This window comes from Cydia strobilella, chromosome 16 (genome assembly GCF_947568885.1).
Source record: "Cydia strobilella chromosome 16, ilCydStro3.1, whole genome shotgun sequence".
Taxonomy (NCBI): Eukaryota; Metazoa; Arthropoda; class Insecta; order Lepidoptera; family Tortricidae; genus Cydia; species Cydia strobilella.
In genome coordinates this window covers 8750550-8774661 of record NC_086056.1, presented here as the reverse complement: position 1 = coordinate 8774661, position 24112 = coordinate 8750550, and the positions used below count along the sequence as shown (strand labels likewise).

Sequence of the window (24112 nt, the reverse complement as noted above, 5' to 3'; positions counted from 1 at the left end):
TACTACCCAGGTAGCAAAATGACGTCAGCGACGTCATAATGACGGCATTATTACATCATAATGACGTCACTGACGTCATAATGACGTATAAATGCTACTGGGGTAATACTTCGCTGTCCGTCTGTCTGTCACCAGGCTGTATCTCATGAACCGTGATAGCTAGACAGTTGAAATTTTCACAGATGATGTATTTCTGTTGCCGCTATAACAACAAATACTAAAAAGTACGGTCCCCTTGGTGCGCGCATCCGACCCGCACTTGACCGGTTTTTAGTATATACTATAGTCTGGCAAACACAATCTGTCAGTAAGTAAGAACAAAGAAAACTATAGGTACAGTCGAAGGCAAAAATATCGATCCAGACAAATGGCTTAAAAATAGGTGAACACGATTTTATTGTCTGAGCGTACATATATTTTTGGGACTTTGGGAATGTATATATATTTATGCCCTTGACTGTACTCATCAATTAAAATGAGACAGTCCTGGGCCAAACTATAAGAAAGCTGTAAACGTCGATAGGTTATTGATCTGAGGTCGATACATCACTATGCCAAAAATATAACCTTTCATACTTAGCAGAAAAGTTCGAAAATATATGCAAAAATCTATATAGACTTGAATGCAAGTAATAATTACACAAACAACATATCGATTTCTATGTTTAGGGTCAGGTCCTATAAATTAATTTCTTCAAAATTGAACAAAACTCACCGATTAAAGGTTATCGGTTAGTGCGTATTTTCTATTCTTCCTGTTTGCGATTTACAGCCCTCGATCACACAAGACATTATCACAAAGGGAACTTCAAACCATTACAAATAAAAACTCAGCACGTTTTCCAACAATCTTTCAGGAGTAGCAACAATATAATTAAAATAAACCAAGATGACCGCTGAAACATCCCGGAATATTTCAACTAAAATAATACGACTATGTCAAGTTGTTACAGTTGTCACCTACCTGTGAAATAACGAACATATATTTTATTTGGCTGGATTATATTATAGAACCACATAGGACCATTTGACATTTCCCTCAGTTTATCTTATGACAATACTGAAAAAAACGAAAGAACTTGCGGATTGTTGTCTCACTCACTCATAGACAAAAAGTAATAACGTGTTGTGAATACGATATCTTTTACCAAGCTTTTATTTTTGCCCGGCTTCTTTGCTTTAGTCATTATTCTGAGATCGTGGATTTGGTCATATTATTATGGATATAAGTTTGTCAAAGGACTGTCTCATTTAAAACATAGACTGAGAGAATCATACTATCTTTGTCTTACACTCGTACTAGCACCCAAAAGAAAAGGATGAGTATAGTTTTTTGTTCTTTTTACTGCCATTTTGGTTTGACCAACTATATTAAAGTAATATTTTTTGTTCATTTTTGAACGAACCGAATGTTACCACTTTTGACCATTTCCCATTAAAGTGGTAAAATATAATTCTTGCATTACATTATCGTATTTCAATTTTGCTCAAGCGCTTAGGCCCCCTTCGCACGAGCGCGATTTTGTTGGATTTTCGACTAAGCATTGGCCGTTAAAACGAATTTAGCGTGCGGTCGTTATATAAATAAAGTGTTTAACACAGAAATAAATATACCATTGAAGACGCAAATGCATCTACTTCGCGTGTCCGAACCCCGACTAAGCGTCGAGGTTGACCGTCGCTCTTTACAGTCCACGCCGCCGGTTGTTGCAGCCGGACGTCCGAGAAATCTTAAAAAATGCTTCGTTGCATGATAATTAACTGCAACAGCCCAAAAATTGCGAGCACCTAAAGGCAATAACATATTTCCTGTCATAGATAAGTAATTTTAAAATTATAGTATGCGTAAATTTTGTATAAAAAAGTCGGCACGTTTGGTTTCAATACAAATCGTGGTATTTGCGTCATCTAGCGTATATATTAAATTTGTGGTTATTAACTATATTTTTACACCTGTTTAATAATCTCTTGAAGAAGGAAAATACATAAACGTTATATGGTAACCCCTTTTTATTCATCCGTCAATGTAGGTTGTCAAAATTGCAATAAGAAACGTCAACGCTCAACGTCGTCTACTCAAAGTCAAACTGCTTCATTTCCTATTGGGGAGTATTGTATTTTGAATACAAACTATAATTATTTTATGAAATTTACGATATTAACAAGTACAAAACTAGTTTAAACGCAGAAAAACCTGAATCTTTTTTATTGGTTGTCATACTTAATAATGAAGATATAGTAATCCATGGAAATAGCTGACTAAACAAAAATGATTGAGCTTACAGCCAAGTTAACAACTGGCACCGTTTACTTAGCTGGTGAGGCCCTAGAGTGTTGTATCACATTTTGTCATACAACACAACCAGAACACAGAAATTCCCAAAGCCACAGGTAAGTTAAAATAAAAACAGTTTTCCATTGAAATCACCTCTCACTTTTGTTTTTTATCTCTAACATGAATTTTACAGTGATATTTTAGAGAACTTAGCATGGGGTTCCGCACAGATCCACTGTTTCTATTCCACATCTGGAAGCATGGCTGAAAAAACACCTACTGTTGAGAAGACTACATCTTTGGAGGTGACTTCATGTGACATTGGTGATGTGATATTTCATACTAAGCCAAAGATATTATTCTGCGATTTGACTATACCTCTTGGAGAGACTAAAACATGTAAGTAAAATATTTTAAAACCAAACACTATGGGGGGGGGGATGTCCTGAGCTAAAGAAACCCAGCATTACTAGATTCACTCACCTATCGAACATATTTATATTGTACTTTGCTTTAGACACCAAGCACCTTAAAATCTTATTGTTTTATGGCATTATTCATGACCGCACTACAAACCTCAATTAGCTATTGATGGTTTGTCTTAGTCTGTCATTTTGACTTATGTATTTGTAAGAAAAGGATGAAACATAAATTGAAAGGTACACGGATGGAACATGTCTAGTCACTTTAGTAACATTTTGAGTAATCGCGGTTTTAAAATTTGGCACCATGTCAGAATTGAATGGTAATTCCGTGACCAGGTCTTTTTTAACTAAAAAAAAAAGTTGTGTTACATATATTATAGTGGTAGCAAAAGATATAACTAATAGTTCATTGGGAACTCTACATTTTGAGATAAAAATCTCATTTTCCGAAAAAAGTGACTAGACATGTTCTTTCCGTGTACCCTTCAATTGTCTAATTGCTGGTTATAAAGTTTTATGAATAAGGGGGTTAATATTTTAAGTCTGATTACTAAAGTCTAATCTATAATAAAAAAATATGTTTCGTCTAGTTTGGTACAGAGAATCCTTACCAATTGAAGCACCACCGTCTTACCGTGGCACATCAGTGAAATACTCCTACAAAGTCACAATAGCCACTCAAAAAGTCGGCTCTCACATCAAAATGGTCCGGATACCTTTCCGAGTGCTGCCTATTAGTCCAATTATGAACATGCAAGACCTTGCCGCGCTGTGTGGGAATGAGACAACTGAGGAGCTGCAGCCAACAAACCCATTCTCTGAAGAGAGGAAGGTGGAAACACCACTGACTATGGCTTTGCAAGTGTTGCAGGTATACTTTATTTTTATAAACTTTTCCCAAACAAAAGACAGTGTTGCTTATGTAAATAAATATAAAGAACAGATTATAAAAGCAATAGGTATGAATCTCAAATCTTATGTAATAATCTATAAATTGTATATACAGATGTCAATCAAAATGAAAAAATCAACGATGATCAACTTTTTTATTGTGGTACGTCCCACAATAAAAAAGGAAAAATATATTAACATTTTTTATTATTATGTGTATCTCCGTTTTAAAACTCTCGGGTCTTTCGAGCCCGGTCATTTATAAGGCGTGCGTGGGGATATAGATCCAACACGTAGAGGCCGTTTGGAGAGATTTGATGTCATGTAGAACGCCTGGTGGAACCCATTCACGGGTACATCAATAGATATCCGTGAACCGGTTTCAGCAGGCATTGGAAACTATTGTAGAGAGTATGGACAGAGTACTGATCTATGGTTTAAGTTTGGGTGGTTAAAAGACTGGGCTATTACAAAGAAGTCCGGACACCTGCCATAACATTGCTTGCACAGGTTATCGAGGCAGGCGGTGACTCGCCACTCGTTAGATGGGCACCTGATGCGCCATCGTAAAGATGGCCAGACGCAACACCGGAGTGAGCGGCTCAGGGGTGTCGAGAGGTGTGCTGCGCTTTCTCCGAAGTTACTTGCGGCGTTATGCCCTTTAACACTTCCACCCCTGGAGCATATAACTCTTACGACTCCCCTCTGGACGGCCAATGAAGGCAAGCCAGAGCTGAGAGTCCTGCGGGTCCCCTTGGGGTCCACTCCGATCGACGAAGACACGCCGGAGACGGAGACCCTGACCGACTCTCTGGAGCACTCGGGTCCGTGGGGTCGTCACTCCCCAACAGCTCGCCACAAGCTGCCCTGCGGGCTATTATTATTATTATTTAGCTTTATCCCACATTAGTGGTCCCCAAGGGTATAAGCCTCCTCCATCTGTCTCCACCTCTCTTTGTCGGTGGCAACATCCATCCATTTTTTTCCCGCAGCCTGTACAATGTCATCTGCCCATCTTTTTCTTTGCCTTCCCGCTCTTCTCTTTCCAGCTGGGCCTGGCCATTTTGTTACAAGATTTGTCCACCTTTGATCCTGATATCTTGCTACATGACCTGCCCACCTCCACTTTTGTTTCAGACTAAACTGCAGGGCATCTGTTATCTTTGTTCTCTTGCGGATGTCTATATTTCTTGTTTTTTGTATTCTTCTTAAATTTAAAATACTTCTTTCCATTGCATGCTGGCAAGATAGAATTTTGTTCTTCGCTCTTTCCGTGTAAACCCATGTTTGGCATGCATATGTCAAGCTAGGAAGAATGCAGGAGTCCATTATGATCTTTTTCATGTTAAGATTGTAATTGCCTTTGAGAATTTCTTTTTGTGCCCAGTATTTCTTCCAGGTTGTGTTTATTCTTCTATCAATTTCATTTTCATTACTGGTTGTTGCGAAAGATACTAATTTTCCCAGATATACATAGTCTTCCACATAATCTATGGGTTTTTCCTCTATTTTGATAGTCTTCTTGTTGTAGTTTGACATGATTTTAGTTTTAGATGCATTCATGTGCAGGCCGATTTTTTTGCTTTCAAAGTCCAGTTCTTGTAGCATTTTTTCCATGTCTTTTGCTGATTCACTAAAGATGGCTATGTCATCAGCAAATCTTAAATGCGTTAGTTTTTTGTTCGATATCCATATTCCTTTTCGATTCCAGTCCATTTTCTTGAAAATATCCTCCAGAACCGCTATAAATAGTTTTGGAGAGAGTGGGTCGCCTTGTCTCACTCCTCTCCCAATTGTGAATGGTTCGCCTTGCCTTTCTAGTTTAACTCTGCTTGTGCTTTTTGAATAAATATTCTTTATTATGTCTATATATGTGTTGTTGATATTATTGTTTTTTTAGGGCAAGCAATATAGATGACTGTGTTATACTATCGAAAGCTTTCGAGTAGTCCACAAAAGCTATATATAGTGGCCTATTAAATTCTTTATATATATTTTTTTTTTTTATATTTTTATTATATTATTAACATTTAACTCTTATGTAATAATTTGTTTTTATTTAGCATTAGAAAAAAGAAGCGCGCTGGTGGCCTAGCGGTAAGAGCGTGTGACTTTCAATCCGGAGGTCGCAGGTTCAAACCCTGGCTCGTACCAATAAGTTTTTGGAACTTATGTACGAAATATTATTTAATATTTACCAGTCGCTTTTCGGTGAAGGAAACATCGTGAGGAAACCGGGCTAATCCTAACAAGGCCTAGTTCCCCTTCTGGGTTGGAAGGTCAGATGGCAGTCGCTTTCGTAAAAACTAGTGCCTCTGCCTACGTCAATTCTTAGGATTAGTTGTCAAGCGGACCCCAGGCTCCCACTCCCATGAGCCGTGGAAAAATGCCGGGATAACGCGAGGAAAATGATTTAGAAAAAAGCAAGATTGACATGTCTTTTTATAGAAAAATGCTTTAAAAAAATAGTTTGCTATATAATTGTTACATAGTTTTCAAGTGTTTTTCAATAAAAATACACCCTCTTTCTAATGTGTGTGTATGGATAATAAGGGTAGGTTTTGACATTTGTGTACAAAGTACAAAGGTAGTTATGAAAAGGCAGTCTGTCAACGCGAACCTGGACCAGTGACCACCCCTAAACAGAACTGCGATTTATATTTTAACACTAAACAAAACGAAGTATAGTACTATCACCCCCAGAAAGGTACCTATTAAGCCAGACTGCTTGGTCCTTTATCCAGAATATCATTTTAATTTATGTCATTATGTTATGTTATTTACTTGTAACTCTAGCTGGATACTACCAACTGTCATGCTCAATATGTATTTATTTTCTCCAGAATCTCACAGCGCGGAGAAGTCCTAATTCATACATGATAACCAACTCTAGAGGTAAAGTGGGAAGATTCTGCCTATTCAAGTCTGCCTACAAACTGGGTGAAGATATTGTTGGGACTTTCGATTTCTCAGTCGGAACTGTTACTTGTATGCAGGTAATTAGATAATTTATTAAGTTTAAGTCATTTCTTGACACTAGTTATTCAGAAAGAAGAAGAAGCCACTATTTTGTAAAGAGAGACAAGTTGCTTCCTTTTTAATTTTTGTTTTGAAACCATTACTATTTTTTTGACTTTATCATACTAAACTAGATGTTTTATGTCTGCTATCATAGTATTATTATGTATATATTAGATAGTAGTTCTGAAAAAAAAAGTTTCATTCAATCATAATTTAATTTATTTATTTTATATAGGGCATAGTGTTTAGTGTGTGATATTTTGTGTTATTCTAGGTATCAGTGTCTCTGCAGCCTGAAGAAATAGTTAAATTGTCACCAGCTAAAGCTAATAATAACAAAGAGACCAGCAGCAGGTCTATGACCGTGGCAAGATATCATGAAGTAACCTTAGGTCTCACCCATTCAGAGTTAATATTACCCATTCCGTTGCACATCACTCCTGCTTTCGAGGTTGATGAAGGTATGTGGTTACATTTTTTTTGAAGCTTAACCATTAACCATTCATATAACCAAATTCAGTATCAAGATCAATACAATCCACAAAAAACAACAATGACTTTGCACCACTAAACACTAAATGTTAGTGAGACGGACATAGAACCACACCAGTCTCACTAATATGTGTACCCTCACTTATTCTTATTATGTACCTAAATTTATAATTGAGTCTGGCTGCTTCTGGCATAACATCAATAACATCCCATAAGGTGCACATTTTAATTGAAAGCATCTCTTTCCTAAAGTATGCTAGATAAAAAATAAAATTAGTTTTACAATGATTTTTCATTTTTCAGTAACACTAAAATGGCGTCTCCACTTCGAGTTTGTAACCACAAATGAAAAGCTACTTCCCAATCCTGAAGACAAAGATTGGAATGCACCCTTGAATGTGCCCATTGAAACTATGGTCTGGAATCTCCCTGTCAAGATATATTCTACTTTGCCCAAGCAGATCACACAGCATGTGGTCGGCAATGATGCTTACACAATGTACATAAAATAATAAAAAAATAATTAATATAAATTAAAAGATAATACAGCTAAACACACAATTCCATTTTTTTATAAATAATTACTATTAGATTTTATCAAAATAAATTGTAATGTACATAATTATATAGAATGGTAATCAAATTAGACAATAAGAAATGATTTTATAAAGATTATTTATTAATTTACAATTAATGTAATAAAATCATTCATCTACTGACTCTTTGTCCCAGTCTTTCATCTTGGCTCCCATCATGAAGTCATCTCTGAAAAAAAGTAATATAGAAACATTGGTTTGGTATGTGATACTTCTCAATAGGGTATTTGACTGTATTAAAAATAAATTATTTTACACCATGCATAAAATAAAGCACCAAAAGATTAGAGAAACATAGACAGCAGGTATTTTAGACACAATGTCTATTTTAAAACCCATATAAAACTTTGTTTTGACAGTTCAAATAAATAAACTGATTTGACTAGTAGTCAAATACCCTATAACAACAAATTGTAAAATGGTCCAGGAGCGACCATTTGGTGGTGGTGAAGGAGGAAAAACGGATTAAAAAAATTGTTTCCTAAAGAAGTACTTTAACATACCTTAATGCATTCCATCTAGGTTTCTCTTCCTCAGGCTTCACTTCATTCTTTGGAGCTTTAGTCTCCTGATCCACAACTACCGATTTAGTCTGTCCCATGAGAGTATCTAAGAATGCTCTTTTGTCAAATTTCTTTAAGATTTTCTCCTTCTTAGCTTCAGATAGATCACTCCTGTCCATTTCCTTCTCCATTGTCTTCTGCTGGTTTCTGACTGCATTGAACAGCTGCACAACACCTTTTGTTGCAATCTTGTTTAATAACCTCTCTCTATCCTTTTCTAATATGTTGGGTTTTACTCTTATTGAGGGCTTTTCATTGTTCTGTAAGAAAACACCTTAATTATAATATTTCTGCTGAATAGTATTTTGCAGATATTGTTAAAATGTTGACAAAAAATAAATATTTAAGTCTGATGTTGACTGGTAAGTAATGCTTTGTGTACAATTCTCACCAAGAATAGGGGATATTACTGCAATGTTCTGCACCAGAGTGCAGAGTTTTTAGTAAACCATAGAGTAACTTATACATACAAGGTTTTTGACAAGTTTTCAGTGATAATAAAATATGACATTGATGCATCAAGGCAGTTTGTTCAGTTTGTTTGCAAACGCGAATCTGAAATTTTGCTATCTGCCTGTTTATCACTCGAATATGCAAGAGTGACAGATGGTAGATAACGAAATTCCGATTTGCTTGTTTCGCGATAGACCCTCAGATTGTGGTAGTGGCGCCCCCTTCGCAGAGTTACACATAATATTCCCTATTGATTTCAATAAATTTGTGAGTGCAATCTTGTTGCACTGTCAACTTGATACAACATGCCCTATGTTGGGGAGTTAATAGTCAACCTTAGAGAATAATTATGTTTTTAAATGAATATAAAATGGAAATAAATAACACTTTCGATATTTACTACATTAGTATTAAACTCAAAATATTTACTGTAAACTGATACATGTTATACCTCTCCTTAAGTTCTATCGAAAATCATGCCTCTTTGGCAATACCCTCAGATAAAATCATATTTCTATTCATACTCACTTTCTTTTTAGGTGCTGGTTCTGAAGTGTCTGGATCCTCTTTCTTTAGCAATGGCTTTTCTTCTTTAGTTTCCCCAATCACTTCAAATGCCGGTTTTTCTTCCTTTTCAACCTTTTCTGTTGCAGAGTACTTCTTAGCCCTCGATAATACCAATGTTTTCTTATTTTTGGGTTTAGTGGAGCTGAGAATCTTTGATATGGAATCGCCCCAGCCTTTGTTGGTTATTACAACATCTTCATCGTCACTGTTGTCTTCCCCTGAAGCAGAGTTCCCACTTTCTTCACCTGATGATTCAATTTCCATCCCCTCTTCATTCTCTGATCCTTCTGATGCTTGATCGTCACTTGAAGATTCATCGTCGGACACTAAAATATTAAGATTATCATAGTTTAATTGTTCCTTCTAAAACGTTTTTTATTATAAAAGGGTGTATTTAACAAGAAAATTACCTGAAACTTTTAGTATTGGCTTAGACATTTCTGGAGCTACCACCATTGTACAATGTACATTAAATGAGTATAAAGAATGGCTTATTTTTTTAGCACTAACTTAATTGTCTCTGCGTAAATGGGCTTTAAAAATGAAGAAATATATAAATATGACCCATTTCACGTGTCCTGCACCCAAGCAAACCAACACGCTGTTTTGACAGTTTTGACGTTTTTTTTTTTTTTTTTTTTTTTTTTTTCTTCTTGTTATGGCTTTTGTTAGGTTAGCCAATGTCAGGTTGTGGAGGAATTAAAAGTTAGGGAAACTAGGAATTAGGAAATACGGATAAGACGAAAATTTGGAAAGGAAAGGATTGGATTTAGTGTAATATATATAATTATATTCTATACTATATTTTTATATCATTCTTTTCTAAAAATACTGATATAATTTTATAAATATCATAGGAGTTACTAAATAACAAGCAAATTATGGATGTAGGAAATGGGATGCGTAATGATTCAAGGCTGGAAAGGAAATCAGACCGATCATAAAGAGGGCATGCAAAGAAAATATGGTTCAGATCCCCATAGTCTCCACAAGAACAATGAGGATCCGGCTTTTTATTTATTACGTGTAAATGCTCCGGGGAACAAACATGCCCCAGGCGCATTCTACACAAAATAGAAGTTACAGTTTTCGAAAAAGATATTTTGCTAAACCATGGTTTCCTTGGAATTGACGGCTGAATATGCCTATAATGTTTACCTTTTGAGGTTTCCTTATTCCAAATCCCATTCCAATCCTCATACAAATAAACTTTTGACAAATTTATTAAGTCAAGACAATAATTCTGGTATGGCACAATGTCTCCCACGTGAATAGCCTCATTCGCCAATTGGTCAGCTCTTTCATTCCCAGGAATGCCCACGTGGCTTGGTACCCAAGCCAGCACGACAGCACAACTCTTCTGTGAACATTTATACAAAAGATTCCTAATATTAAAGATAACTGGAGACTGTTTATGAGACTTAAATGGGAACCTCGTTATGGCTTCTAAAGCACTGCGAGAGTCTGAAAAAACTATGGTTTTAGGTATCTTCAACATAAGTATATATTCTATAGCTTTAAGTAAACCATAACATTCACCAGTGTAGACGGAAGTTTCAGGTGGCAGTTTGATAAGTTGTAATCCCTTGTATTGTGAATGGAAAATACCAACACCAACGCAACTCCTATCGCCATGTTTGGAGGCATCTGTGTATAAACAGTGCCAATTAGCCCATTCAATATTAAGAAGGTTAATAAATTCCAATTTTGGATTAATATCGTTTTTAGATAACCCTATGTTAAATTTAATATCTGGCTCTGTAATGAGACTGTTGTAGTCGTGTTGATATAAAGGAAGAATCGCGCTTCTGTAAGTGGGTGCTTCTAAACTTTGATATTTTTTATAACTTTTAACAAGACAAGGAGAATCCTTATGAGCCCAATAATTACAAGATCCGACCAGTTCAGCCAATTGCTTTACTTTTGAAATCAGTGGATGAGAATCTAGTTGCAGGGTACGGAAAAAGAATTTATCACAGAGAAACTGTCTTCTAAACGCAAGGGGTGGATCACAGCATTCTACTTGTAAGCAACTTATTGGACTCGATTTCATTGCACCTGTAACCAATCTTAAAGCCTTGGACTGAATAGAATCAATTTTTTTGATCGCTTTAACATTTCCAGGGTGTAAAAGGAAAGTGCCATAATCTAAAACACTTCTAATCAAAGCGTTGTATAGCAATCTCATAGTAAAAGGGTGAGCCCCCCACCAGACTCCTGTCAGACATCTTAAAATGTTCAGATTCCGTTCACATCTTAATTCAATATTTTCAAAATGAGGAAGTCCAGTAAGTTTACGGTCCAATATAACTCCCAAAAATTTTACATTATCTTTAATTACTAATGGACTACCATTATAATTTATGTTAACAGGTGGAATATTTTGCTTTCGTGAAAAAACTACAACCGAACTTTTAGACGGCGAAAGATCTAATCCATTATTATTCAACCAATTATTTAAGGCACTCAAAGATGATGATAATACTGTCGCGACGCTCTCATAATGAACACTATAGACAAGCAAATATACTAGACTACCATAATAGTCCAGAACTCCGCGACAATAGGAATAAATGGTATTGTATGTGAGTGTTGAGGAGTGGTTAGTCCTACCTCACAGTCCAGTTGTAGTCTTGATAATCTGCTTCGCTCATCTGCCTTATGCACCATCTGTGGTTAAAAGGGTTTATATGAAATGACGCATCACTAAGTGTCTACCACTAAGTATGAGAGTTTAAACCTCTATCTTTTATGTCTATATGTTTCTAAGGATGATGGCATCTTCCATCAATCATAAATAAGTGTCAAATGATATCTATTAGCTACTATAACATGTATGAGTACCATCTCACTAGACCGGATGAAGGCTACCAAGTGCCATAGCTGCACATTTACAATCATAAGGGGGGCGCCTGGCGGCCGAAGCCGCCACCCTTTCGTGCTGATAAAGGAATACATAGCGACCGTAGTCACCTCTGCACTCCTGCACAAGATAAAGGAGAACCTAGCAGCCAAAACCACAGAACTCCTAGAGCCGGCCACACTGACGAAGGAGACGCCAGCAGCCGAAGCCACCTCTCTCCTACATAATCTATAAATTACCTAGTCCGCCTTACCTAAGATGGGCTCCAAAGAACTTCCACGACCTTCATCGTGAACTCATAGGTACAAACTTACTGGATCCACGGATTACCGCGTGGCAACCAGCAAGATGGCTATTAAGTTATAAATCAAGATAATTGTACAATAGTATAAGACAATAGGTACAAAGCAGTAAACACTTAGCTTTCAGGTAAACCAGCCCATGTGGTCACCGACTCTGCGCGTCGCCTTTCTTGGCTTCTTGATAATAACACTTGATAGCACACATTATATCAGATCACATTATTAGATCTATCTTCTTCTTCTTCTAATGAGAGAATGGCCGGTTATTACCCAAATATGAACTTTTGTCTCATCGAAATGTTAAACCATAGACAATATCTTATTTAAATCTTCGCGACACTGTCGAACCGATCCGACTTGACTCGATCGGATCGACTGTCGCGACACTGCCGACTAGACAGGAAAAATGACGATTTATAGATAGATATTCAATTTTGATTACGTTCTTTCTCTCTATCCATTGTCTTAAGGTCTAGGATCTTTCCTCTTTAACTGACCTTAACTTTATCGTCATCAAGTTTCCATTTACTTGTAGCTTCCTCTAAGTGTAGTAAAGTTGGGATAATAAGTCTCAGTCAGCTTTATTAAGTATGCTTATTTACTTACTTACATATTCCGTAAAAATACTTAAAAATGTGGGTACTCTAATTCAATTAATACTTTCCTAGAACAAATACCCAACTTTGGTATCTGAACTATCTGACATTGTACTACGAACAACTCTGTTTAAAGTCAGTCCTTCATTAACTAACTAATAGTCGTTTCGTCTGTCAATTTAAATCTCTCAGATATTCGCTCAAGGAATTAAATCGCGACCTCTTCTAATATGTATGATTATTATAAACACTCATCATTACCAGGATAACCACCATATCATCCTCTAAGTTTAATGTTGCTAACAACTTAAGCAAACTCAGTTTCCTTTTCTTAGTCTTGAAATTGAATAATTATATGTTATTAATTTATTATGCACATAAAAGTCGTATTCATCTCTATTTATCCAAATAATAACTCTGTATTGTACTTCTAACCAAGTTAGAACGTCACTGTTATCTCATTTGTTAATATTATGAATCTAGACTATATTCTAAATCCACCCTTGGCTTTATACTCTGATACGAACCCACACTGTCACTGTGGGTCTTACTTGATTACAATCGTACTCGGATATCTTACGGGTCTTACACCCATTAATACAAACATCGATGCCACAGCGAGCCTTACACGATACAGAAATTGCATTCACCGCCTCATGCGTGAATAAAACCATCGATGCCATAGCGGGCCTTACACGATAGGTACAGATTTTACTTTCACCGCCTCATGCGTGAGTAAAAACATTGATGCCACAGCGGGCCTTACACGATGTCACAACAAAGTAGCTGCTGCTAAATCTAGCAGTAGCTGCAGGAATCTGTCTTCTGTCTTTCCTGCTGTCTGTCTTGGTCTGTCAACCTCATTCGTTACTATATGGACTTGTCCTGCTTGGCAGCCCTCCCCAATAAAAGGAAGAAGGCAAGTAAGTGCACTTTCAAGTCGTAATCGTTTAACATTAATAACGAAAATATCTGACAGTCTGTATACTAACAAGACTACTCATAAAGTGTTATTTGAACACCTAGATGTAAGTATCATATTTATGAGTTTTATCTCCAAGAGTATATTTTATATTAGACGTAAATACTGCCTTTAGGCATTTCATATAAGTACATGCACATGTACATGACAAACTAGAATTATTTAAATTCTGGCACAGATCGCTTTTGATCGAAAATAACAAGACTTCGTTGTAATTACTCGTATAATACTAAAATATTTAGCCCACATAATGTCCCACTGCTGGGCACAGGCCTCCTCTCCAGCGCGAGAAGGGCGTGGGTCCTCATACTCAAGTAAAAGCACAAATAAGTTAGATTAATAGCCAAAGCGAAACTTAAAATGGCTCAGAACCATACATCTTAATTGTCGATTACCTACGTAATTACTGTTGTTCTTAAATGTGCCATTAATTCAGTGCTTAATATAGCGATTCCAATGTAGTTTTAACATGTAGTCTAAAATAACTGTTTCACATAGTATAAACATCGCTTACTCTTACCCACGAGACTAAAAAACCCGTTATGTTATTCTGTGGCAACATCATTTGCCTGTAAGCATATATATAATAATTCAATTAAATTACTATCTCAAAATCTAATTTGATTACGAGAGTTTCCTTGATAGGTACATCAAACTTTAATTTACTTGTAACGATCTCCAATATTAATTCATTTTTATAATTGTTACTCCCGAAGTTGTATGCAAATTTCATACTTAATTTCAATTACATCATATAATGTCTGCACAAATTCTCTTAATTTGTTTACCGAATATATTATCGTTCTCTACACATAAAGGCAAACTATATCATTGTAATCCATTACTGTTAACCAACGTGTTAACCAACGTGTCTGAAGTTAAGAACTTTAATGACATATATATTATATATTCAATAATATTCATCTACTTTGCAAACTCTATTTTGCTAAAGTTCTTGTTGTAACACATTATATTGTTACATAACAAATATATCATCAAAGCGCGGCGTTTATAACCCAAACGGCCAAAATGTTAACTCTTTATTCGTTTCAATCAATCGATGTGAAACGCTTCCGTATGTCAACGTAGCTATTATAACATAGGTATCTCCTTTTCAAACTATATGACGAGAAAGTTCACGTGCATCTGAGATGTAAATACATAGGATGTAAACGGCAATTCAAGAAAGTTTATAAGCAATAAATATGAATGGGTCAACAAGTTATTGCACCTAATACTAGGTGAATTGCTAATTCCTCAATTTCGCGGCTCGCACTGCTCTTGTTACGGAACCCATTCTAATAGAAATACTATAGGTATCTAAGACCATAACATAACTAATAAGAATCACATCTTCCGTTTCTTTCATCATCATATTGATCCTTCATAAGGCATAAGGATGTCAGAAATTATGCAAAATTGAACTCTATCACTTTGAAACAAAGTTCTCAATCATGGGAGAAATATATTCCCTCTGTCTTACAAAGGCTCAATAATTCAACATATTTTTCTATGAATCGCTAGTAATCTTCAAGAGGACATCTTTCCCTTCTGGAACTTTAAAACCACAATATACTATAGCTTTGTTCTTCGAATACATTCGTTCTGAATCTGAATATACTATAGCTTAATTCTTCGACTTCATTCATTCTGAATCTGTATATACTATAGCTTATTTCTTCGACTACATTCGTTCTGAATAACATCACTTAATCGAATTTAATCTGTCGTGAGACATATTAACATCAAATAAATTTTACGGTAGGTACGCGATACACAGCCGTCGTGAACGCTGCTTGCACTGTTAGTGCTTGAGAAACGAAACTTATGCTCTCCGAAACATGTCGCACGAGTGACTAAAACAAGTGAGTCTAAACAGTATAGTATATTTAACATCATTTAAGTTGTTGCCATTGATTCTATTGCGATTGATTACTAAATATCACTGGCTAGTAAGTAAGTTTCAACCAGATAATGATTTTTCTTTTCATTTCATTTCATCTCTAAGTCAAATTTCTCATTAATTCTCCAAAGACTCTTTTAAATTCAAATTTTTACTCAATACATAGTTACTTAAATTTATCAACTTATTCTCATTATCCAAGTAACTAATAAAACGGATGAACATGATCTCCCTGCCACAGGTTGCTACCTGTGGCAAGGAGCTAAAATCCATCAGGGAGCTAACTTTACTGAAGTAATCAATCTGAATATTTAGGCAGAAGGAACATTTTCCATTCTTATTTTATTTATTTTTTCTACTTTCAAATTTGTGTCTTTTTTACATGCTCAGCAAAACATCTAACTTCTAGATTTTAGGCCAACTCTCTATTCAACAAATTTCATATCAGGATAAAAAAAAATTGTTAGTTGTATGATGATGATGATGATAATGATCTCAAATAATAGAAACATACTGAATGTTTCTACCTCTGCTGACTCGCCTTTACTTATAGCAAAGTACGCTGTGCATGAACTAATTTATCACAATTATACTAATTTGTCATCAGCTCACAGTTTGAGCTATGCAAGAATGAATAATTACCTAATTATTACGGTTAGGTACACTATAGTCATTTCACTTTCAACTTCCTTACTTCTGACTCAAGAATTACTAAGTAGGCATGTATTTATTTATACCTATAAGGTAAAATTTAAATTTATTAGGTATATATATATATATATATATATGCTCTCTATATCATAAAGAAAACATAGTGAAGAACTAATCTTCTGTTATTAATATGATACTAATATATCACTTTCAAACAACCAACTGTAACAAGAAACTAGTTACAATTTAAATTCATTACATTATAAGTTCATGTATAATGCTAAACTTGTCGGTTATTTTACGAAATTTATTACTAATTCTTATTCTTCCCACGGAAGTATTCTTACATACTCTACACAATTAAACTTAACTTGACCAATTACAAATTTTAAGGTTTGTCACAAGCATTTGCGTTTAGTGACTTGTAAAATTAGGAATTATTTTCATATCTTTCATGTCATCATGCTCATAAGAGCTTATTGAGCTTATACGCCCATGCTCCTTTGAGCGCTATACGAAGGCATAATATTCGGTGTCCCGAATAATTTCTTGCATATGTCTAACGACTCAAGAGACTAAAATTTCCAATTATTCAATTAATCGTAGGAATTAGGAAAACATATATCCATACTTATTTGAATTGAAGTCCTTTTGTAACATTTCATGTCACGGGCGCGGGGCGAGACTTCTAAAAACTAATAAAAACAAAATTCGAATCGCTAATGTTCAGGTCCTTTGCCAACAGCAAATTAATAAAAAGTAATAAATTTTTAGAATTTAAATTTTCAACTATACACCGGACTTATTACAACTTGTGTATAATACTTTCCTTTATACAACAACTATTTTGACCGGACTAGAAAATAATACCTTTAATTTTCAAGCAAAGCCCTAACGGCCGACGACGATAACAAAACAATTATTCCCCGTAGTATCCACAAATAAACGAGAGTTTCATTTTATCAACAATCGCAATTTTTATTCAAGCGTCAAAAACGGTTACTCAAACGAACCTCAAGTTGACATATTCGCGGGCGAAAATAGCGCGAAGTAAATTTGACAAATGTCAAGATTGTCAGTCTATGTCCATGTCAAGATGTCATTGACCTCCGGCGGCTCGGTTGATTCCAATCTTTCTTAGCCCTTTAAAACTAAGAATGATATACTAAAGGTGTACGTTACGTACTTATGGGACATGTGTGTATGATGTTCTAGCAGTGACCTTTGTGCTAAATTTCCTTAACTGCATATAAAACCAGTGGATGAATCATACGTGCAATTAGCTGTGTTACTTAGGGAACAACAGAAACTCCTCTCAAATCGACCTCAGATCTAAACGCACTCAAATGATTGATCTGTTGTTCAAACAATACGCGATACAAGCCCCTTTCTCGAACAGGCTACCATCCGTGTGCAAACGTAGTACGTGATACCTTTTGTACCTTGGACAAACGTCAAAACTTTAAAATTTAAAGTGACTATTTAAAGTTTAAATAATCACTTTATCAACAAAATTGTTCTTCCAAATTTAATTGCATATTCTGCTATAGACACTCAAAACAAAATGTTAACAGAACAATTTCTTTTCACAACATTACTGTAATATTGAATATTAAACTATATTTTCATGACTATGTTTTTGTTTCATTTGTACCTTCGAATATCACCTTTCATTCTTTACATCATGCTGAATTAAAGAAATATACTGGAACACCAGACTGGTGTCAAATAAAATTGTCATTCCGTATATAAACATCCGTCAGCCCTTTATTCTTTAAATAGCATTCTATTTATGGTTAAGGTATGTATACCTTCTGATAATAATTGTAGGTATTATTTGTTAATTACTATTAGATAAGAATACACAATGCTTTACAAAATTTCCTGCAAGCATTAAGTGTAGGCAACGACTCTAGAAATTTGAAACTGTATATAAATGGATAATTTGTCCAATAATGCATTTTTTACTCAATACTTTAAAACAAAGTGTAAGAATATGGGTCAACATTCTATTTCAACATAACCCAAGTCGAATTCAGGCTTTACTCAACTTCACAAGTGAAAATTTCTTAAGACACTGTATCGACAAGCACGCTAACAACTGATAGCTTTGTTATTTTTGTATTTAGCTACTCAGTGCAGCATATTGCTTTGTCACATTAGAATATGGTCTTACCCCTTTCTATAAACATTGTGAGAATTTAGAATGCAGTAACAATTTTTAAATGCTTATCTTATTATTCACTACAATCACAGCAAAGTACGACTTAGCTGTCCAAAGAAAAGTACATAGGGAATTCAAGAGTGTTATTCCCTGGGTCACCTTACTTACTTTCTTAAGGTACAATTCCCCTTAGCAACTTTATATTACATTCTAGTTATTATACTCTGACCAACATATACCAACTCTAGAGGCCCACAAGGAAAATTATAAAGGTTGAATATCCTTGCTACATGTAAATATTTTAGAACGAACTGAACAAGCTAGGCGCTACATTTATCTATTACATACTGCGGTAAATCTGTATACCTTTGACTACTTATAGGTAGGTATTTCATTTAATGTACATTTTCCTTCGCTTTATGTGTACAATCAAGAATATTTATTTCTTTACTTAATACTGTAGGTACTATGTACCATAGACCATGTATGGTCAGCAAAATACGTATGTTTAACACTTGAGTGTTTCTTGAAACTCCTGATGCTCAACTCTATAATTTAACTGAATTTATAGTAAATAAATTAACTGAATTTATAGTTTTGCAGGTATATCAAGGTAAGTTATGTATTATATAGTTTATCCGCCTACAGTCAAGCTGAAATCAAAGGACTACTTTGAACTCAAGAATCAGGAAAGAAGATGAGATACTCAAGCGTGTTGTGACACATAGAATAGAATAATCTTGACTTACTTACTGTCAGCATGTAATTTCAACAAGTACTAAAATGTTTTGTCTACTTCGGTAATAAAGTAGTTAGCTCAACTAGTTAGTTAGTAGGTAACCATCCTTATGTACGGACACATTTGTGCCGTCAACGGCTTACAACAATACTAAAGCGCAATAAAAAACAAATCTAGGCCCACTTCTCAGGTAGCATTTTCATTTAAATGTTACTGTCCAATTACTACAATCATGTAGGTATCTTAATGACTTGACATTACTATCTCATATATCATTGAAATTAAATTTATCTAGTGTGCTTCTCTGATACTTTGATTTATCTCTGTCCACTGTAATAAGTCAAGTTTGACTCTCCTTAGAAAGTTAGGTACACCTGGGACAAGAGAAATAAAATCAATTGATTTATTTGACACTAACAATCAGTACATGTAGGTATGCATAGCATAGCATGATGTGAATATCTACTTTCTAATTTATCAAGAAGTATTTTGACTATCATATTATTTTCAACAGAATTTAATAGGGTACATCTGTAGGTATGTAAAATTTCAATCCGTTTTGAGTCATACCTCATTAGTTAATTTGTGAATCTTATGTCGCTCTAGACAATTTCTTCACTATCAGTGTCTGTCGGGGTTCATAACATAGCTTTTTTGTCAGTCACTCAGTAATAAGTGCCATAGCAAGTGAACTTTAAGGCAATTTAGAAACTGATCATTTAGTACTTAAGTTTCATTACTTATTAATTTAGATCAAGCAATTGACTTAACAACAAAAATTCATTTAACTTTTGAATGTCACTACTTGTAATAGCCTCCCCGAAGCTACTCGTGAACTATCTAACCCATGAAGCAATGATAACAACACCAAACAGCCTCGGCCGCAGACTGAAAGATGCAGCGATTAATGCCTCATCCCTAAACTAATATTTCAAACAAATTATATTGAAACAAGCATTCAAATATTAGACTTTACAAATTTACTAGGTATTGACTTTTAGCACTTCCAGCCAAATGAGATTAAATTACATAGTCTATGAGTATCAATAATGAATTAACTCAATGTTACACTATACTACAAGTATCTACACTTGTTTATTAGTATTAACAGACTTGAAACTCAAGCAACTTTGCGACGCACAACTGTAAAGTAGTTAGAAAATCTGTCCGTCATCTCTCATAAAGTTTATAAACCACAAATGGTACTGGAAAGGTCCAAGGATCCAATCAATCCTAAATCTCAGCACACTTCACCATTTTGTCGCGACGCTCTCATAATGAACACTATAGACAAGCAAATATACTAGACTACCATAATAGTCCAGAACTCCGCGACAATAGGAATAAATGGTATTGTATGTGAGTGTTGAGGAGTGGTTAGTCCTACCTCACAGTCCAGTTGTAGTCTTGATAATCTGCTTCGCTCATCTGCCTTATGCACCATCTGTGGTTAAAAGGGTTTATATGAAATGACGCATCACTAAGTGTCTACCACTAAGTATGAGAGTTTAAACCTCTATCTTTTATGTCTATATGTTTCTAAGGATGATGGCATCTTCCATCAATCATAAATAAGTGTCAAATGATATCTATTAGCTACTATAACATGTATGAGTACCATCTCACTAGACCGGATGAAGGCTACCAAGTGCCATAGCTGCACATTTACAATCATAAGGGGGGCGCCTGGCGGCCGAAGCCGCCACCCTTTCGTGCTGATAAAGGAATACATAGCGACCGTAGTCACCTCTGCACTCCTGCACAAGATAAAGGAGAACCTAGCAGCCAAAACCACAGAACTCCTAGAGCCGGCCACACTGACGAAGGAGACGCCAGCAGCCGAAGCCACCTCTCTCCTACATAATCTATAAATTACCTAGTCCGCCTTACCTAAGATGGGCTCCAAAGAACTTCCACGACCTTCATCGTGAACTCATAGGTACAAACTTACTGGATCCACGGATTACCGCGTGGCAACCAGCAAGATGGCTATTAAGTTATAAATCAAGATAATTGTACAATAGTATAAGACAATAGGTACAAAGCAGTAAACACTTAGCTTTCAGGTAAACCAGCCCATGTGGTCACCGACTCTGCGCGTCGCCTTTCTTGGCTTCTTGATAATAACACTTGATAGCACACATTATATCAGATCACATTATTAGATCTATCTTCTTCTTCTTCTAATGAGAGAATGGCCGGTTATTACCCAAATATGAACTTTTGTCTCATCGAAATGTTAAACCATAGACAATATCTTATTTAAATCTTCGCGACACTGTCGAACCGATCCGACTTGACTCGATCGGATCGACTGTCGCGACAAATACATTACTAATGTTTTCTAAAGATCGCCCAGAAACATATAAGAGCAAATCATCGGCATATTGAAGAACATTTACCTGCCCTTTAACAGAAAGTTCCAAATCATAAGTATAAATGTTATATAGTAAAGGACTCAAGACAGATCCTTGTGGCAGGCCCTTCCAAACTGTTCTTTGAATGACTTCATTTCCAGACTGGTCTAGTGGATACTTTATGTACCTTTCATGCAACATATTTATTATAAAATTAATCAAAAAGTTAGGAACATCTAGTTGAATTAATTTATTTTTTAAGATTGAAATGTTGACGTTGTCGTACGCAGCATTTATATCTAGAAAAGCAGCAACTAAGAAGTCATTTCTAGAGAAACTTATTCGGATATCTGTGGTAAAAATGCTTAAACTGTCAAGAGTACATTTACCTTTCCTAAAACCAAATTGATTACAAGATAACAGTTTATTATGTTCTATAAACCATTCCAATCGGATTTTTACTAAGTGTTCGGCAATTTTAGACAGTACAGTTGATAAAGCTATCGGTCTATACGATGTGGGATCTGAATTGGGTTTATTCGGCTTCTGTATTAAAATTAATGTTTGAGTCCTCCATTCTTTAGGAACAGAGCCTGTTATCATAACATTGTTAATCAATGAAAGGAAGTAACAAAGACTGTTATCGTCAAGTTTTGACAAGAAAGAGTAAGGAATCCCGTCTTCACCGGGTGCAGAGTCTTTAGTTGACGAAAGTACTCCTTTTAGTTCAAAAAGTGAAAAGGGGGAATTTAAAACATCTTCAGCATTATTATTAGATAACATGAGTGGTCTGAGAATCATAGGATGCTCTGGGACGTAAGGTGGACCCAAACGATCCATGACTTGTTCTGCTAAAAGTGGAGGTATTTTACTCTGTGTGTCTTTAAATGCCGATCTAAACCGTCTAATGTTTTGCCAAACTATAGATGGTGAAACATTAGGACTTAATGATTTACAAAACCTATGCCACCCTTCAAACTTTTTTTTTCTAAGTAATTCTTTAGTGGATTTAGCAACTTCTAAGTAGTTATCAAAGTTATTATCAGTCATTTCTTGACAATACCTTTTCTCTGCCTCCTTTCTTTGTTTAACTGCAAGAGTGCAATCTGAATCCCACCAAGGTGGAGATGGAATGAATTCTGGACTACTACTTTTCAAAGGAAAGGTTTCATTTGCAGCGTCAAGCAAAGCTGTGGCAAATGCTTGTGAACTGTCTAATAAATTCAAATGGCTTATTTCTGGCAAATTATTAATTTTTTGTTCTACAGCCTCTCTATACTGATGCCATCTATCATCAATCAGCTTGTGTTTTATACGGGGCATTCTGACATGCCTTTGAGGTTTCTTAAACAAAGGAAAGGCAATGAGAATAGGAAAATGGTCGCTACCATAAGTGGAAACTGCAGTTGACCAAGATAGAGATGAAGCAAGATCTGGAGTACAAATGGACAGGTCTATTGCACTTGGATTTCGAGCAAGTCTAGTTGGAGATCCAGTATTTAATATGCATAAATTACGTGAGCTAATTAGTTCCAACAACTTTTCTCCATAATATAAAGTTTGAGCAGAGCCCCAGAACTCATGGTGAGCATTAAAATCCCCTAAGCATACAAATGGTTTAGGCAGGACCTTAAAAAGTTGTTCAATTTCTTTAAAAATATTATTATTAGGTTTATTATAATATAATGATACAAAACAAATACTATTTACAACCACTGCTATAACAGATAATTCATCACTATGTACAGGTAAAGTGATAAAATCATATGTTAATGAGTTTTTGACAAGTATGGCCACTCCACCATACCCATCAGGTCTGTCTTCTCTCAGACAGACATATCCTGGTATTTTAAACACTGAATCCCTTCTCAACCATGTCTCTTGAAGACAGATTAAAAAGGGATCATGTTTATTAATAATATGTATTAAATCTTGTTTTCTATTGATTAGACTGCGAACGTTCCACTGAACCACTAAGGCTCTCTGATCCATTATTGTTGTTATTTAGTTGGTATAAAGCATTAATAACTGCTGCAACGTTGGACGGTGATACTGTGTTAGATTGGGACATTAAATTCATAAGAGCTTTTACTATAGCATCAATACTAGGTGTTTCTTCTTGGTTACTATTAAAAACAGGTTTTTCCCTATGAATAACTGGTTGTCTTACTATTTCTGAATGAGCATTCCTATCATACCCTTTGCCTAACTTTACAGGAGCCCTAGGTTTAAGGAAAACAGTTTTTTTATAAGATTGGTTTTTCAACACTGG

The 24112-nt window shown here is 35.4% G+C and overlaps 2 protein-coding genes across 2 annotated transcripts; one reads left to right on the top strand and one right to left on the bottom strand.

Moving 5' to 3' along the window:
- Nucleotides 1-2075: 2075 nt before the first annotated feature.
- Nucleotides 2076-7829, top strand: LOC134748421 (RAB6A-GEF complex partner protein 2). Its single transcript, XM_063683206.1, has 6 exons — nt 2076-2391; nt 2469-2674; nt 3291-3571; nt 6435-6587; nt 6887-7073; nt 7408-7829. The coding sequence occupies exons 1-6, from the start codon at nt 2270-2272 to the stop codon at nt 7614-7616; spliced, it is 1158 nt and encodes a 385-aa protein (XP_063539276.1). The 5' UTR covers nt 2076-2269; the 3' UTR covers nt 7617-7829.
- On the bottom strand, nt 7763-9890 carry LOC134748422 (RRP15-like protein). The gene is made up of 4 exons (XM_063683207.1): nt 9694-9890; nt 9245-9609; nt 8204-8523; nt 7763-7869 (listed from the first exon to the last, which is right to left on the bottom strand). The coding sequence occupies exons 1-4, from the start codon at nt 9737-9739 to the stop codon at nt 7809-7811; spliced, it is 792 nt and encodes a 263-aa protein (XP_063539277.1). The 5' UTR covers nt 9740-9890; the 3' UTR covers nt 7763-7808.
- Between the last annotated feature and the right edge of the window lie 14222 nt (nt 9891-24112).